This window comes from Salvelinus fontinalis, chromosome 12 (assembly GCF_029448725.1).
Source record: "Salvelinus fontinalis isolate EN_2023a chromosome 12, ASM2944872v1, whole genome shotgun sequence".
Lineage (NCBI taxonomy): Eukaryota > Metazoa > Chordata > Actinopteri > Salmoniformes > Salmonidae > Salvelinus > Salvelinus fontinalis.
Window position 1 is genome coordinate 35,726,816 of NC_074676.1, and position 18,046 is coordinate 35,744,861.

At 42.8% G+C, this 18,046-nt stretch overlaps 1 protein-coding gene across 1 annotated transcript; it reads left to right on the forward strand.

The window, feature by feature from the left end:
• Nucleotides 1-5,084: 5,084 nt before the first annotated feature.
• Nucleotides 5,085-17,965, forward strand: LOC129866547 (rho GTPase-activating protein 45-like). The gene is given in 19 exon segments (XM_055939310.1): nt 5,085-5,298; nt 8,963-9,106; nt 9,214-9,298; nt 10,262-10,334; nt 10,865-10,992; nt 10,994-11,070; nt 11,183-11,262; nt 11,371-11,550; nt 11,795-11,959; nt 12,177-12,314; nt 12,508-12,704; nt 13,926-14,056; nt 14,130-14,231; nt 14,320-14,483; nt 14,658-14,846; nt 14,987-15,136; nt 15,211-15,446; nt 16,685-17,215; nt 17,352-17,965. Coding segments are annotated over 18 exon segments (2,685 nt in total). The 3' UTR covers nt 16,917-17,215; nt 17,352-17,965.
• The last annotated feature ends 81 nt before the right edge of the window (nt 17,966-18,046 follow it).

Consider the following 18,046-nt stretch of genomic DNA (forward strand, 5'->3'; position numbering starts at 1 on the left):
GCGGCCTCAAGTCTTCTTGGGAATGATGCGCTTGGCACACCTGTATTTGGGGAGTTTCTCCCATTCTTCTCTGCAGATCCTCTCAAGCTCTGTCAGGTTGGATGGGGAGTGTTGCTGCACAGCTATTTTCAGGTCTCTCCAGAGATGTTCAAGTCCAGGCTCTGGCTGGGCCACTCAAAGACATTCAAGGAGGTGTCTCGAAGTCACTCCTGCGTTGTCTTGGCTGTGTGCTTCGGGTTGTTGTCCCGTTGGAAGGTGAACCTTCACCCCAGTCTGAGGTCCTGAGCGCTCTGAAGCAGGTTTTAATCAAGGATCTCTCTGTACTTTGCTCCGTTCATCTTTGCCTCGATCCTGACTAGTCTCCAAGTCCCTGCCGCTGAAAAACATCCCCACAGCATGATGCTGCCACCACCATGCTTCACCTTAGGGATGGTGCCAGGTTGCCACCAGATGTGACACTTGGCATTCAGGCCAAAGAGTTCAGTCTTGGTTTCATCAGACCAGAGAATCTTGTTTCTCATGGTATGAGTCTTTAAGTGCCTTTTGGCAAACTCCAAGCAGGCTGTCATGTCCCTTTTACTGAGGAGTGGCTTCCGTCTGGCCACTCTACCATAAAGGCCTGATTGGTGGAGTGCTGCAGAGATGGTTGTCCTTCTGGAAGGTTCACCCATCTCCACAGAGGAACTCTAGAGCTCTGTCAGTGACCATCGGGTTCTTCATCACCTCTCTGACCAAGACCCTTTTCCCCTGATTGCTCAGTTTGGCCGGACGGCCAGCTCTGCGAATAGTCTAGGTTTTCCCAAACTTCTTCCATTTGAAAATTATGGAGACCACTGTGTTTTTTGGTACATTTTTGGTACCCTTCCCCGGATCTGTGCCTCGACACAATCCAGTCTCGGCGCTCTACAGACAATTCCTTCGACCTCGTTTTTTCTCTGACATGCACTGTCAACTGTGGGACCTTATATGGACAGGTTTGTGCCTTTCCAAATCATGTCCAAATCAAGTTGTAGAAACATCTCAAGGACGATCAATGGAAACAGGATGCACCTGAGCTCAATTTTGAGTCTCATAGCAAAGGGTTTGAATACTTACGTAAATAAGGTATTTCAGTTTTTTTGTTTTTAATAAATGTGAAAAAAAATCAAAAAAAATGTTTTCGCTTTGTCATTAGGGGGTATTGTGTGTAGATTGCTGAGAAGATTGTTTTAGTTAATTCATTTTAGAATACGGCTGTAATGTAACAAAATGGGGAAAAAGTCAAGGGGTCTGAATACTTTGTAGGCTACATTGTTTCCACTAATTGGTCTTTTGACCATTCACATCAGCTCTTTTTACATCAGTTCTTTTTCCGAGCTGATCTGATGGGTCAAAAGACCAATTTGTGATTTTTTTATCAGAATTGCGCTGCCTGTGTAAATATAGCATATCAATTGGTGAGAGAGCTGTATACATGAATCACAGCGAAGTTGGTTCCTGTTTCAGACATTCCTTTGGTCATGTTTGCGTGTTTCAAACAAAAACATCCGAATGATTGGTTGACAATAGAGCCTCTCACAATGCAGGCACTGGCTGCAGGATGAAGTTGATGAAGAGCAACTGCAGAAGCTTGCAGTCAACTGCAGCAGATAGGAAGAGGCAAAGCGAGAGGATTCACTCCTGTCAAAATCTGTCCATCCGAGAATACAAAATATCCCCATTTGGGCTGCTTAATAAAACCAAGTGGCCTGCCTTTCAACGTTTGGGACAATGCCTCCCATTGTTAGGGCGGAGACAAGAGCTTGTCATTATAGACAGTGGCCGTGTTCGAGAGCATCAAAACGACTGCAGGCAACTTCTGACTGACTGATCTACAAATCATCTTGCATCAAAAATAACGTCTCATTACTATTTGCAGATCAGTCAGTCATAATTTACCCATGATACATTGTGGTTTTGATCCTCTCGAGCACGGCCAGAATCTCTGTCGATGGTCGAGGACTTTACAAAATTGATCTGCTCGAACGCGCCCAAGGGTCCATCATTTTTTTTATTTTTTTTTATTAACAACAAATCACTACAGAAAGTACATGAGGGAACTCAAGTATATATATATATTATATACAATGGACAATCGAGCTAGGGGGTACAATATCACATTACAATTACACAAGGACCTTAAGGGACATACATACACTTACAATTCTAACAGCTTTTTTGTTAGTAGAGTATTTAACTGTCTTAAAATACAGTTCCATTTCTTTTTGTAGGGTTAGAAAATGTTTTTTTTTTTGTTTGTAAATTTACATTTGTGTATACATAAAACTGTTTCCGCTTATTTCTATCGTATGTAAAGAATCCAAGCAGTACATCTCTCCACAATAGTATAAAATCGTCATAAATGTGTTCAATTATAAATCTACTGATGTCTTGCCACAGTTTTCTTACATGAATACAATGCCAAAAAAGATGCAACACTGTTTCTGGGTGGTCATTACAAAAGGAGCAATTTGAGTTGATGTTTTCCTTAAACTTCTTCATATAGTGGTTGGCAGGATAATATTTATGAATAATTTTAAAGGAAACTTCCTTAATTTTGTTAACAAGTAGGTATGTGTGTGGCAACATCCAAACTTTTCCCCAATAGATATTATCAATAAATCCATTCCAATAAGGCATGACATAAGGTATAGATACAACATCCTGCTGAAACAAGGTTCGTATCGCTCTGTTGTTGAATGGGCCAAAAGGGAAACAAATCTTTCCTATTGATGAGTCAACAGGGTCAATAGAAGGTAGGCTCTAAGGGTCAGGTCTTGACACGTTCCTGAATAACATAGCAACACCTGAGGGAATGGCATCTCAAACAATTGCAAAATCTTTAGGTGTTACAGGGACCTTGTAAAGTGATAAGAATTCCTTATAACTGAGTAAAAGACCCTCTGCATTTACCATTTGGCTCACCAATAGGATATTATTTCGGAACCAATATTCTAAAAACAAAGAAGTATTTTTATACAATATATCCCGATTATTCCATATATAATATCTGTGTGGAGAAAAATTGTGTTTATAAATTAAGGACCATGACAAGAAAACCTGCCAATGAAAAGCAGAAAGTTTCACTGGAATTTTGTCAATATTATAATTGCAAAACAACATGAAGTTAAGGCCACCAAAAGTAGAGAAGACATGATGAGGAATAAAATTCCAGATAGAAGTGGGTCTTCTTAGGAATTGTTTTATCCAATTGATCTTAAACGTATTATTTAAAGTAGTAAAGTCCAGAAAATTCAGTCCACAATTCTCATAAGTGTTGATTACAACAGTTTTCCTAATGTAATGGGTACGGTTTCTCCACAGAAAGTTGAAAAGCATCTGGTCTATCTCCAGTCTCCTTTGTCTGGTTAAGGTTTAAGTCTGAGAGAGGTAGAGGACTTAAAGGCCATGTTCTGCAATGCTTAAAGCACTTTAGATTGTAAAAAGGGACAGGGAGGTGCATTTTCAATGTACAGTTAACAAACAGCCATGCTCAGTCTGTGGAGTCTTGATTTTTAGTTTGGCTTCTATAAGATAGGCATACAAGCCTGTAGATGGGACAACTTATCTTCAGAGAACTGGAATAAGATACGTTTTGTCATGTAGTGTATGTGGACACCTGCTCGTCGACCATCTCATTCCAAAATCATAGACATGAATATGGAGTTGGTACAATGTTTTGTGTTGCTACCATGCTGTGTTTTCATGTGTTTCTGCCATGCTATGTTGTTGTCTTATGTCTCGCTTAATGTAGTGTTCTCTCTCCTGTTGTGATGTGTGTTTTGTCCTATATTTTTTGGTTTTAATCCTAGCCCCCCGTCCCCGCAGGAAGCCTTTTGCCTTCTGGTAGGCTGTCAGTGTAAATAAGAATTGGTTCTTAACTGACTTGCCTAGTTAAATAAAAATATGTTGGAGCATTGCTGCGGGGACATCCATTCAGCCACAAGAGCATTAGTGAGGTTGGTCACTGATGTTGGGCGATTAGGCCTAGCTCACAGTCGGCGTTCCAATTCATCCCAAAGGTGTTCGCCGGGGTTGAGACCAGGGCTCTGTGCAGGCCAGTCAAGTTCTTCTACACCAATCTAAACAAACAATTTCTGTATGGACCTCACTTTGTGCACAGGGTCATTGTCATGCTGAAACAGGAAAGGGCCTTCCCCAAACTGTTGCTACAATGTTGGAAGCACAGAATGGTCTAGAATGTCATTGTATGCTGTACCAATAACATTTCCCTTCACTGGACCTAGACCGAACCATGAACAACAACCGCAGACCATTATTCCTCCTCCACCAAACGTTACAGTTGGCACTATGCTTTGGGGCAGGTAGCGTTCTCCTGGCATCTGCCAAAAACTGATTTGTCTGTCGGACTGCCAGATGGTGAAGCGTGATTAATCACTCCAGAGAACGTCTGCTCGGACATTGAAACCCATTTCATCAAGCTCCTGACGAACAGTTCTTATGCTGACGTTGCTTCCAGAGGTAGTTTGGATCTCTATAGCGAGTGTTGCAACCGAGGACAGACGCCTTTTAGGTGCTACGCGTTTTAGCACTCAACGGTTCCATTCTGTGACCTTGTGTGGCTTAAAACTTCGCTGCTGAACCGTTGTTGCTCCTAGACGTTTCCACATCACAATAACAGCACTTACAGTTGACCGGAGCAGCTCTAGCAGGACATCAATTTGACGAACTGACTTGTTGGAAAGGTGGCATCCTATGACGGTGCCACGTTGAAAGTCATTGAGCTCCTGGAGATTGCATGGCTGTGTGCTCGATTTTATACAGGTGTGGCTCAAATAGCCAAATCCATTAATTTGAAGGGGTATCTATATACTTTTGTATTTAATAGTGTATTTCAGTGTGCACATTATTGACATGTCTTTGTTATTTGGCGTGCTTAAGACTGCATCGTGAACATTTGCTGTTGTTTCTTTATTGTCTCTGTGCGGATGTTTGAAATCACCACTACTTGTGAAGATGCGCCACACGTTAGCATGCACTCAGAACAATGGTGTTTTTGCTCCCCTCCTGCTCTCCACGTGTTGCATGTGGAAGGGGCAAGGGGAATGGCGGGGCTTTGCACAAACGACCCAGAGCTCTCAGTCACTGAACGGCTGAGTCTCCGTAGCGTAGCAGCGACCGCACTCCAGCAGACTCCTGCAGACTCCTGCAGACTCCAGCAGACTCCTGCAGACTCCTGCAGACTCCAGCAGACTCCTGCAGACTCCAGCAGACTCCAGCAGACTCCAGCAGACTCTCTGTCTGCACTCAAGCGAAACAGTTGGAGCAAAGGTTTTTCCAGCTGCAACAACTTCCAAACGTTGGGCCCAAAACATTTATAGTTACCTTAGAGTATTGTGTTTTCCATTCTCAGGACACAGGCTGATTAATGTGTCAGATTTATTTTATTGATGCAATAAGATAAAAGAAGTGCAACATAATTGACTGAACAATTTTCATCTTCAACAGCTTGAGAGAGTCAGGCCAACAAAAATGGTCTCACTTTGGAACATGTTTTTTTTGCTCTCAAAGTGAAGGAAGGGTTATGGTGTCTCCACCTTCTTATGGTAAACATACCCAACATGACTGTTGTAGAAATCTAAACAGGAAGCTATGATGGATGGCCTTTGACAGAAAACTCTTTCAGACTTCCTCCTCACAGTCCACTGCTTCAGTCTGACCTGTGACACTGTCAATACTACAATACTGCTTCCAGCCTAGCCTTGTGATGGTCTGAGGTTAATCTCCCGCTGAACCTATCACATGATATCGGAAGTTACAGTTTCCCTTAGGAACCTAACTTATCTCAGAGTTCAATTCTGACAAACCACAGAGACACACCATCAGTATTTCAGTTATTGACTCTTGCGTTTAAGTGTTTAGCAAATATTTAATCTACTAGTGAAATATACAGTGCCTTCAGAAAGTATTCACCCCTTGACTTTTTCCTCATTTTGTTACAGCCTGAATTTTAAAATATATATATTTTTTGTCACTGGCCTACACACAATACCACAATGTCAAAGTGGAATTATGTTTTTAGAAATGTTGACAAATTAATAAAAAATGAAAAGCTGAAATGTCTTGTCAGTAAGTATTCAACCCCTTTGTTATGGTGAGCCTAAAAATGTTCAGGAGTAAATATTTGCTTAGCAAATCACGTAATAAGTTGTATGGGATCTGTGTGCAATAATAGTGTTTAACATGAAAAAAATCATGACTATCCCATCTCTGTACGGCACATATACACTTATCTGTAAGGTTCCTAAATTGAGCAGTGAATTTCAAACACAGATTCAACCACATAGACCAGGGAGGTTAAAAAAAACAGATATTGAATATCCCTTTGAGCATGGTGCAGTTATTCATTTTATACTTTGGATGTTGTATCAATACACCAGGGTCTCCATTAGAAAAATGTTTCCCCGGACAATGTGACTGGCAAGATTTTCATTTACCAGACATCCATATGCATTGGGTGCATAACTCATTGGGTGTCCACCGACGGTGCTCAAAATCACAATTAGATTATTATAATTAATCTTAACAGAATATAAATAAAGTTGCATTAAAGTAGAACAATGTTCTTATACCAACACGACAGGTTTTTATTGAAAGGAAAACACAATTTGCGAACAACCTGTCCTATAGGCTATTTGTACGAACATTTGAATTAAAGATGCATTATGCGGAAATTGCTCTGCCATTTCTTGGTTGCTAAAATTCTAATAGTTAACATAAATAAAAATTATGGAAAAGTGTAGAGAATCAGTCATTGTATCTAAACCACTGTGAAAAATATTTGACAAAACCATTAAAAATAACCCAACATTGCATTTTCAGGTGTTTTGAAGCTGCTGTACAAAACCGAAAGTAAAAGATGCAAAACCAAAAATGTTGACCTGGAAGCATAGAAATAGAGCACATAGAACAGATCTACCACGTCGTAGACTTGCTTTCAATGAGAATGGCAGATCTGTAACTCACATTTCTATGTGAATTTGGTCAGGTCGCCCAAAAAGTTACATATTGCAGCTTTAATAAATAACAAAACACAGGTGTTTTCAAATGCAATCTAGGTCACTCTAATTTAATTTACAGTGGAAATAGGTTGCTTTCACTCTAATTTAGCCTAGGCATGAACATTTTAATTAGGCCTACTTGCAATAACAAAACGTGGCTGTCAACGAACACCAGGGCCGGCCCACTCCCCATTCCCGCTGCGATTTAGCACCACAGCAATTGAGAGGCCACTCTAGACGGCCACAAAACAAGGAAATTATGTTGGACAATCAAATTTGTTAAGGCTGGTTCACTGAGAGAACTTATTTTGCAATGCTCCTGTGAAACGACAGCCCGTTACATGCATTTTATGAAAGCTCACATTTCCAAAGCTCAAATGATCTCACTCTTTTAACAATTCTACTGGATGATGTTACTGTTATGTTTATTGTAAATTAAACTATTGTGAGGTCGTGACTTGTGTCGTGTGATATAACGGAAACCCTGCAATACACCCAGTCACTACAAAGATACACGCAGTCTTCCTAAATCAGTTGCCGGAGAGGAAGGAAACCACTTAGGGATTTCACCATGAGGCCAATTTATGATTTTAAAACGGTTAAAATGTAATGTCTGTGTTAACTGAGGATGGATCAACAACATTGTAGTTACTCCACAATACTAATCTAAATGACAGTGTAAAGAAGGATGAATGCAAAGCGTTATGTTTGGGGCAAACACATCTGAGTACCACTCTTCATATTTTCAAGAATGGTGGTGGCTACATCATGTTATGGCTATGCTTGTCATCGGCAAGTACTAGGGTTTGGGGAAGATAAATCTGCTTTCCAACAGACACTGGTCGACAAATTCACCTTTCAGCAGTAAAATAACCTAACACAAAGTAAAATATACACACTGGAGTTGCTTACCAAGATGAATGTTCCTGAGTGGCCTAGTTTAATTTATGACTTCAATCTAATTGAAAATCTATGGCAAGACTTAAATGGCGGCCTAGCAATGATCAACAACCAACTAGACTGAGCTTGATGATTTCTTAAAAAAGAATAATGGGCAAATATTGTACAATCCAGGTGTGCAAAGCTCTTCGAGAATTACCCAGAAAGACCCACAGCTGTAATCACTGCCAAAGGTGATTCTAACATGTATTGACACAGGGGGGGTTGAATTCTTATCTAATCAAGATACTTTGTTATTTTACAGTTCTGATGTCTTCACGATTATTCTACAATGTAGAAAATTGTAAAAATAAAGAAACCCTTGAATGAGTAGGTGTCCAAACTTTTGACTGCTACTGTAAGTCTAGACAGTCACATAATGATACAACAGGATGTTAGCTAGTACAGTAAGCGTATTGGCTCCATCCCCATCGTCCAAGTGACATACTTTCTATCCCACCCGCTTTGGACTCCTGGCTCCATTCAATAGGCCAGCCACTGATGGACATCGACAGAGACAAAGGGATGGAGGGGAGAAAAGGAAAAGAACGGGGTCTGTACCCGCTAAAGGATCGGTCTGTGAGACAGAGTCGAGAGGAAGTGGGCCGCAGATGTGTCACTGCTGACATCAAAGCGGATCTTACCCATCTGTCAGTCTGTGTTACTATTCATGATGTCCAGACATTGGTCATTAATCACTCCCTCTCAATCTCTGATAACCTCTAATACTGTGACCAACCTTAAAAGAGTCAGTATATAAAGAAAATCCCCATGTTATGTGAATTCCATGTTGTCATGGTGATCCCCGTCAGACCTCAGACAGCCTCATTTCCCGAACATCAACCATATCACTGGGGTTGTAACTGCTGCTCAGTAGACAGGTAGGTTCATCCCTCTCTGTGTGGCTGTAGACAGATTATCTGTGTATTAGGAATGGCATAGGATCCATGTCTCTTGTCTGTCTGACTTTCCCCTGTCTGTAGACAAGCAGGAGAACCGTCACACTCTGGCCCATGAGTGCCTGGGGGAGGTCTTGAGGGTCCTACGACAGGACATCAGCACCTACCCCCTCCTCAACACTGTGGAGACCATCACTGCTGCAGGCAAACTCATATCTAAGGTCAAAGGTGAGACTTCTGGCTGGACCAATCAGTGGTCTACTACCTAGGTTCAGAAAGTCAACGTTTTTAGGACAAAGAAGTCAATGAGTTTTAAAATTGCCAAGATGGGCCAGGATTTCACTATGAAATGTGTAATGACACAGAAAATAAGGACTTTGAGAAGGCCATTGAGACCATTGCAGTTGCTTTTAGTAGAAAGTAAGTATATGGTACACCCGTTTCTCAGTACTGTATGTATTGCCATGAGCTAGAAACAATATTCATGGGTCTGAAATAAGCCGCAGATGTCTCTGTGTGTCACAATTATTTGACTGTTTACCAGTTGAGATGCAACAACACTGTTCTCTGGCACAGAGTAATGGGACATGACCACATGTGGTGTCCTCAGTGGTCAGGTCAGTGGGGGCACGTGTGATGACTGTAGAAGTACAGTCAGTGTGTGAGAGAGAACTGGAGCTTAGAGAGAAACGCAGTGACACATATGCATGGGGCTCAGTAGAAAACAGGAAATGTAGAGGTGGTTTTCTTTTCTTCCGTAACCAAGGACACAAAACCAAATCGCAGCCATTTGACTTCTGTTGTCTCAGCAGATTATTATTTACAGACCAGGAATAGGTGCATCTGTTTTATTTACCTTTATTTAACCAGGTAGGCCAGTTGAGAACAAGTTCTCATTTACAACTGCGACCTGTTCTCTGTGTATGTGTGATAACGGTAGTTTTTATACCAACATATCACTCTCTCAAAATACCATTGGAAAAATGTACCGCTAAAACGTTCTGTGATGTGTACAGTATATTGCACATAGGTGTGTTTTTAAAGTTGTGAATAGGAATAGCACACATTACCAAAGAGTGCTTGTTCACATCCGGGCCCTTTACACAGTACAACACACAGCAGCAACAGGGCAAGGAAGACACAAAGAGGAAGTTAAATGGTGGCGCGATGGCACAGAGCCTGGAGCCTGGCATGAACTGTTTCCTGATGCTCTCTTCTCCTTGTATCCTTTCCTTGTTTCCTTTCCATGACCATCGGCGGGTGAAATAACCAGAAATGTACCCTCCACATTGCTTTAACCTATTTTGTCCCTCGTATATTAGTACTTTCTGTCTCTGTGATGGTAGTAGTGTCTCTGTGTAATGGTCTCTCTGTCCTCCTCAGTGTGTCAGAGCTGCTGATGGGGGAGGTGGACAGCAGTACCCTACTGTCCCTGCTGCCAACAGAGAAGAGCAGGGTGAGTGGAGGTTAATGTGGCTTTAGTGTGTGTGTGTGTGACAGTCTCAGAGTGGATGTTTGTGGGGCACGGGGGCAGCAAGGCCAACTTCCTGGCAGTGAGTCTTTATCTCTGCCTTTTCTTCACTCTCTCCTGTTGTGGCCACACACACACATACACAGGCCAGATAACAGCTCCTTTCACCTCCTCCATCAATACCACTCCTACACTGACACACTGAATTCATCAGGCCTGCACACACACTGGGCTTATTATTGCCCACAGTCTGTGCCAAATGCTATATACTTCCGTTTACAGTAGAACATCCATCATTCAATTGCACATCCCCATCCATGAGATTCCACTTGGCGTCGTTTGTATTGGCTCTGGGAAAGTGTCCTGCCAAATGATTTTGTGTAGTGCCAGAAATGTTTTCTATGTAGTTGGCCATTTGCAATGGTTTGAACTGGTCATTTAGTGTGTAATGTAAATATCTTCCAAAATAAGGTACTATTCATGAGTGGTTAAACTCTTCCGCTCTCTTTGTCCAGTCTATGGAGAACCTGTACAGGGCATCAGGTCAGGGGCTAGAGGGAGCTCAGATGAGGGGTGACCTGCAGGACTTTGGCCGGGCCGAGGAGGTGGACATCATGCTGCAGCGTAGTGAAGGGGGAGTGGACTGCTCTGGCCTACGCCAAGACCATCTCTAAATACATGAAGGACCTGATGAGCTACGTGGAGAAGAGGACCTCACTGGGTGGGCACACAGACACCGCAGTCCACACAGATAATAATAGACATTTAGGTTGATTCTTATACCCTTCAATTAAACATATTAAGTTTATTCGCCCATATCTTCCCCCATCCAGAGGAGTAGTTTGCCAAGGGCTTACAAAGACTGTACCAGTCCAGCAAGCACAGCATCACACACATAAGCCCTGGTGGTTTTGTCTTTTATAATAAAAGGAAAGGAATCCCTAATTCAATCTCGTCAAAATGATTCCATCCATTTCCAGAGGCTCCTGTGACAATGCTCTTTCCTCTCCCCCTCTCTCAGCACCACATGCCCTTCTACTCCATCTACTCTCTGGCTCTAGAGCAGAGTAGTGGGGTGCAGCAGGCCACCTCCACACTGCACAGCCAGACCTTCCTACAGCCTCTGACGCAGCGTAAACACAAGCATGAGAAGAAACGCAAGGAGATCAAGGAACAGTGGGACTGAGCCAAGAGGAAACTGGTCAGTTCCTTGCTAGTGCTATTTATGCAATATGTTGTCTCTCCTATTTTGATTATTTGTTTCATATTGCCATGATGTTTACAGGAATTTATTTTGTACTATTGAGATGTATCTTTTTAAAACATTATTTGACAAGATGTCCACACAAAGTATTTTGAAGAATACCCTTAGTTTTTTTCAAGAGTTTTCCCAATTTGTGTAACTGAAGACTGATTCTGTGTGTACCTGTGTTTTTGTGATCCAGCTGGAATGTGAGTCTAACCTGCGCAAGACCAAGCATGGCTACATGGCTCGCTGTGAGGAGTACAACAAGGCAGCCACTAGCAGAGCAGCAGAGGAGGAGGGGGGAGGCTCCACCTCCAAGTCTCTGGGCAAGAAGTTACGAGCGGAAGAAGAGGCTCGCAACAAGGTTCCCATCACCACATAAAGTTATTTATCCTCCATTCTCTCTTCTACTCATCTCTCCTCTCCATATCTCACATCTTTTCTCCAGTGAAATCTCCTAATCTCTTTGCAGTCAATCTTGTCTCTGACTGCAAGTCATTGTCAAAGCCTATGGCCATTTTTCAATGAGAATGTATCCCATTAACCTGGCTGAGAATTGACCAGCCTGTGTGTGTGTTCAGGCTGAGGAGGAAGAGGCCACCTACAGGACGTGTATAGCAGACGCCACCACCCAGCAGCAGGAGCTGGAACATGTGAAGGTCAATGTGCTCCGACTTCTGCAGGAGGTCATCAAACAGAGTGACCAGACCCTGCGCTTGGTCAGTATACTACCACACACACACACGTATAGACCCAGGAATCAAGTTATTCATCAATAGACCGCTCATACAGTACCCACCACAACACACATACACTCAGACCTATTGTTTGCTCAGAAAGTCTTTGCCTCCACCTCTCTCTCTATCTCTCACACCTACCTGACTTCCGTTCTATTCCTCTCCTTCCCTCTAGGCTACCATCTCGTACTACCAGATAATGCATATGCAGACAGTGGCGTTGCCGGTCCACTACCAGACTCTGTGTGAGAGCAGTAAGCTGTATGATCCAGGACAGCAGTACGCTGCCCACGTCCGAGACCTGCAGCTCACTAAGGAACCAGAGGTCACCTACCAGTTTGAGCCCTACACTGCCACTGCAGCCTCCACACAGTGAGTCACCACTAGCCTCAAAGCATAATAAAAATAATTGTATTTGTTAGGTGCCTATAGATGGGTTAGCTGACAACGTCACAAAAACGATGTGCTTCAATGGAGCAGAAGTCTGTGTGGTGGTGTTATTCTGAATGGTCAGATGGCAACAATCACAAGAAGCTGCCATGTGGGGAATCGTAGGTGGTTTATTTCAGCTTGTTTGATCTTGTTCTTGATACCATGTCTTGTTTTGACTGATGTCACTTCTATGCTAATATGGCCAACATTTACTAGATAGTTAACCAACAACTGTAACAATGTATTCGAGAGACAACTGCTCATTGTGCAAATGTATTTGTTTTCAATTAACATTGGAGATGACACATAGTTAAAATGTTGTCAACATTCTAAGCCAACCCCGTCTGTTTTGCCCCATAGTTGCACCAATATTAAAGTGAGTAATAAATAATATTTTTAATTCAAGCAGCCAGCTCGAACCCGTAACGATAGCTTCAACACAGACCAGCAGAGCACCTCTGAGGGTCAACCCAGCACCGGAGAGACCATGACCGACGAGGACCGCAGTGCTGAAAATGCCAGAAAGATGTTTTATGATATTTATTTGGTTCTTACTGTCTTGTGCCATCTCACCATGCAAGACCTTAACTCAATGCTCTAGGTTTACAGCGCAAGACAAAATGGTATAGACCTTCAGTATACACTGAGTGTACAAGACTTTAAGAAATTATTAAGATGCTCTTTCCATGCCATAGACTGAACAGGTGAATCCAGGTGAAAGATATGATCACTTGATGTTACCTGTTAAATCCACTTCAATCAGTGTAGATGAAAGGGAGACCGGTTAAAGGATTTTTAAGCCTTGAGACAATTGAGACATGGATTGTGTATATGTGCCATTCAGAGGGTGAATGGGCAAGACAAAAGATTTAAGTGCCTTTGAATGGGGTATGGTAGTGGGTGCCAGGTGCACAGGTTTGTGTCAAGAACTGCAACCCTGCTGGATTTTTCACGCTCAACAGTTTCCTGTGTGTATCAAGAATGGTCCACCACCCAAAGGACATCCAGTCAACTGGACACAACTGCGGGAAGAATTGAAGTCAACATGGGCCAGCATCCCTGTGGAATGCATTCAACACCTTGTAGAGTCCATGCCCCAACAAATTTAGACTATTCTGAGGGGGGGAAACAGGTGGGGGGGTACAACTGAATATTACGAAGGTGTCCTTCATGTTTTGTAGTCGGTGATAATCTTGTGTACCTTTCCCCAGGACAAGGCCACAAATCGGGGGTTTCTACAGTGAGTGATGCAGACAGTGTAGATGGCCTGGAATCTCCTACCACCAGTACAGGTAAGCCATGCACTCTATCTGGCCATCTCCTGCAGTACTGTAGCTGTATGTGTTATAATTGTGTATGTTTCAGGTGACATCAGTAAAATGGCGCGCACCTCCTCCACCGGGACCATGTCATCAAATGAGGGTCCAGATGAGAAGGACGGGAACGTGGCCTCCTTCCAAGCACCAAGTGAGACTTGAGATCCACCTCCTCTCTGTTTGCCAACCAGTGAATAATTAATGAATTCATTGATAAATGCATTAATCTTCCTCTGCAGACATAAATGGCATGGAGCCAGAGATGGCGGTTCCAACCGGATCTTTCCGGAACATTGGGCTCTCCAAAGCCGCCCAGACCCACTGGCTGCGTAAACTCCGCACCCCGTCCAAGTGTCGGGAGTGCGACAGCTACGTGTACTTCCAGGGAGCGGAGTGTGAGGAGGTGAGTGAAAATGCCATCTCCTTCGCCACCTTTAAAGCTGCGAAAGCAATCGAATTTGGCTGGTAGATTGGTTGCATACTTCTGTTTTTCTGTGTAAAGGATCTCTTAAGACTTTCATTGGTTATCATCCTGACCGCTAACCCCTTGACCTATGCCCCCTGACCCCTACACTAGTGTTTCCTGGCATGTCATAAGTGGTGTTTGGAGACGTTGGCCATCCAGTGTGGCCATAAGAAGCTGCAGGGTAGACTCCAGCTGTTCGGCCGAGACTTCTCCCAGGTGTCCAGCGACAGCTCCAATGACATCCCCTTCATCATCACTAAGTGCATCTCCGAGAAAGAGAGACGAGCCCTGAAGATGAAGGTGAGGGAACGGGGGATGAAGGAAATGATTGCTTGAAATGAGCATAATGGTTGGTTGAATGAATGCATTATTTTCTTTCAACCCTCTCTATCCTTTAACATTTTCTCTCTCTTCCCATTTATCTCCATCACTCTCTGCAGGGTATCTACATAGTGAATGGTGTGAAGACTCGTGTGGAGAAGCTATGTCAAGCATTTGAGAACGGCAAAGAACTAGTGGAGCTATCGCAGTGTTCCCCCCACGACATCAGCAATGTCCTTAAGCTCTACCTCCCGACAGGTACACACCGTGTCTGTTTCAGCCTCCATATTTAATTGCACTTATTAAGATGGCTACAAAGATAATCTCCCTCTCTCCTCCACAGCTTCCAGAGCCCATCATGTTGTTTCGTCTGTACAAAAGCCTGATGGGGCTGGCCAAGGAGAGCCTGCTGACTGAGGGAGGGGAGGCCAGGACAGGGAAGGGGCCAGAGCTGGTAGAGCTGGTGGACCTGGGGCCAGCCACTGACCCAGCGATCCTGGCTGTGGTGGATAGACTCAGAGAGTTGCTGAGAGAACTGCCCAAGGCTAACATAGCCACGTTGCGCTACATCGTACGCAGGTGAGCTAGAACATTGCATTGAACATTGCTTAATATTTTTCCTGACTATCATCAAACATATCTAAGGACGGGTTAGCTGACAACGTCACGAAGACAATGCACGCACTTCAATGGGGCAGAACGCTGTGGTTGTGATTCTGAATGGTCAGATGGCTAGCAACAATGACAAGAAGCTGCCATGTGGGAAATAGCTGATGGCTTGATTCAGCTCGTTTTAGCTTGTTCTTGATGTCATGTCTATGCTAATATGGCTCAAATTTGCTAACTAGCTAACCAACAACTGCAACTATGTATTTGAGACAAGTGCTCATTGTTAAAATGTATGTTTGTAATTATACTTGTTGACATTTAAACTATATTGCGTCTCCAATCGAAGCCAACCCTTACCTCTGCGCAACTATGGGGCCATTTTTGTTGCTAAACAACCAACCCCTCACATATCAACTTAAGATTCACCACTGTGACTATGTATTAGGGATGTTACAAATTGAGTTTAAAAAAAAACCTTTAAACAGCTAATTATCATTTTTGTTTAAACTAATAATTCATAAAATTCAACTTGAATTCACCAAGCAGCTGCGGTTTGGGTCTCACCACTGTGCGTCCCTTTCAGATGGTTAAGCATCGCAAAGTGTGCATTTTCTTCTCATTTAACTTGTCAAACTATTGCCATACAGGACTTCGCTGCTGTCGCTTGCCTTTCGCTGTCATTTTCCCAACTGTTAACTACGATGACGTAGTGGTGGAGAGTAGACTCCAAAATAATTGATACCTCGACTCCCATTTCTTGAGTGTTTAGATTCGACACCTAAAATTCAGTATTTTTGGAAAGGCGAAGACTAGCGAGGGACAGATGTGGAGAGGCGAGGGGCACAGTATAGGTAGGTAGGTCGTCAAACAGACAGACCTCAACGAATAGGCTAGGATATTGAGATGTGCAAGATGCAACACTTCGCTCTCACACGGTCTCATACAGTATCTCCGCATGTGCACGGGTTCGCTTCACGCTGTTCAGTGTGGTAGATAGGGCACCAAAACAAAGGAAAACTTGAGCCTCGCGCTTCAACGCTCTTAGTTGTTGCGGAAACTGACCCACTATGCTGTTTACATTCTGCATATTTTTTCAGTTAAGGATTTTAATGTTTAAAAGTCTGCTCCCCTTACATGTTTAACTTTTCTTTTTTTTACCTCTGCCTGTCATATCATCCATGTTGCCCCCTTCCCTGCTCTGTCCTCAGGATTGCAGAGTTAGAGCAGGACAATAAGATGAGTCCCAGTAACCTGGGCATTGTGTTTGGCCCCTCTCTGATGCGGCCCCGGCCCACTGGGGCCACAGTGTCCCTGTCCTCTCTAGTGGACTACCCCCACCAGGCCCGCATCATAAAGACTCTCATAGTCTTTTACACAGCCATCTTCCAGTCCTCCAGCCGTCACCCATTCTCCACCCAACAGGCCTGTCTTTGGTTGTAGAGGATGCATGTACATACTTTAGATAAGCAAAATTACATGTTAAAGAATATTTCAAACATACAAAGAATGTGAATGCTTTCAGTTCACCTACCCACAATAGCTCAACTAATACCAGAGTTGTGAATGGTTTGAACTCAAGCTCCCTATTTATCTTAGGTTTTGTGTTCGTCTCCCCCTGCTGGTATAGACTGTCGGTGCAGGTATAGATGACAACAGCAGTGCTGCGGTAGCTGATGAAGAGGAACAGGATGCCAATGAGGAACAGAGCAGAACAGACTCTGACAAAATGGAGGGCTGTGGTAAGAGATGTTTAGATGGACTTGTGAAGAATTACCTTTGCCTTTTTGATTTTAGTACGTCTTTATAACTTGTATTTATCCAGGTGAGTCTGACCAGTGTCACTTCATTACATCCCTTCACCTTTTCTCCATGCAGGCAGTTCTCCAGAATCCCTGGGTTACAGTGAGCAAATGGTTTGACTGACAGTTTGTGTAAACACAGCCTGTGCAATGTGTCAACCCCAATGAAAGGCTTTACGGTGTTTAAGTGTACTTCCAGTCTGGCGATTTTGTTGGTGGATGTTACCACAAATCTTGGTTTTAACATGTCATGAAATACTACATGACACATTCATCATGGACACTTGGTTATAGCTGTTCTGTCAGCATTAATTCTAGTTATTACAAGCTGTGATTTAATTTTGAAAATAATCTGTGCCTTACAAATTGGCATAGTGATAATCTTTCAAAAAGTATTTACATTGCTCTTATGCTTGAATAGTGAGTTATTTATCTAAGATCATTTTTCCAGGTATTCAAAGTGCTGCTGGTTTTATTTCAGCACTAAAATCCCAAAAATGCATATTTAGATCTTAACAGTTATGTAGGATGTATTTGTCTTTATCTGCTGAATTCACTGTTTTGACATTGTCAGTAATAAAGGAAGCTATTAAATGTTGACTATGCCTTGTAAAACAACCAATTCATTGAAACTATAGCCTCATTTATACCTGCTGCTACTCTAGGTGACAGAGGCTAATATATGCCTTTTGTCTTGACCTTGCACACATTTTTAGAACCCTAAAATATGCATTGTCTGGATGGTCAAACCATTTAAAATAATCATTATAA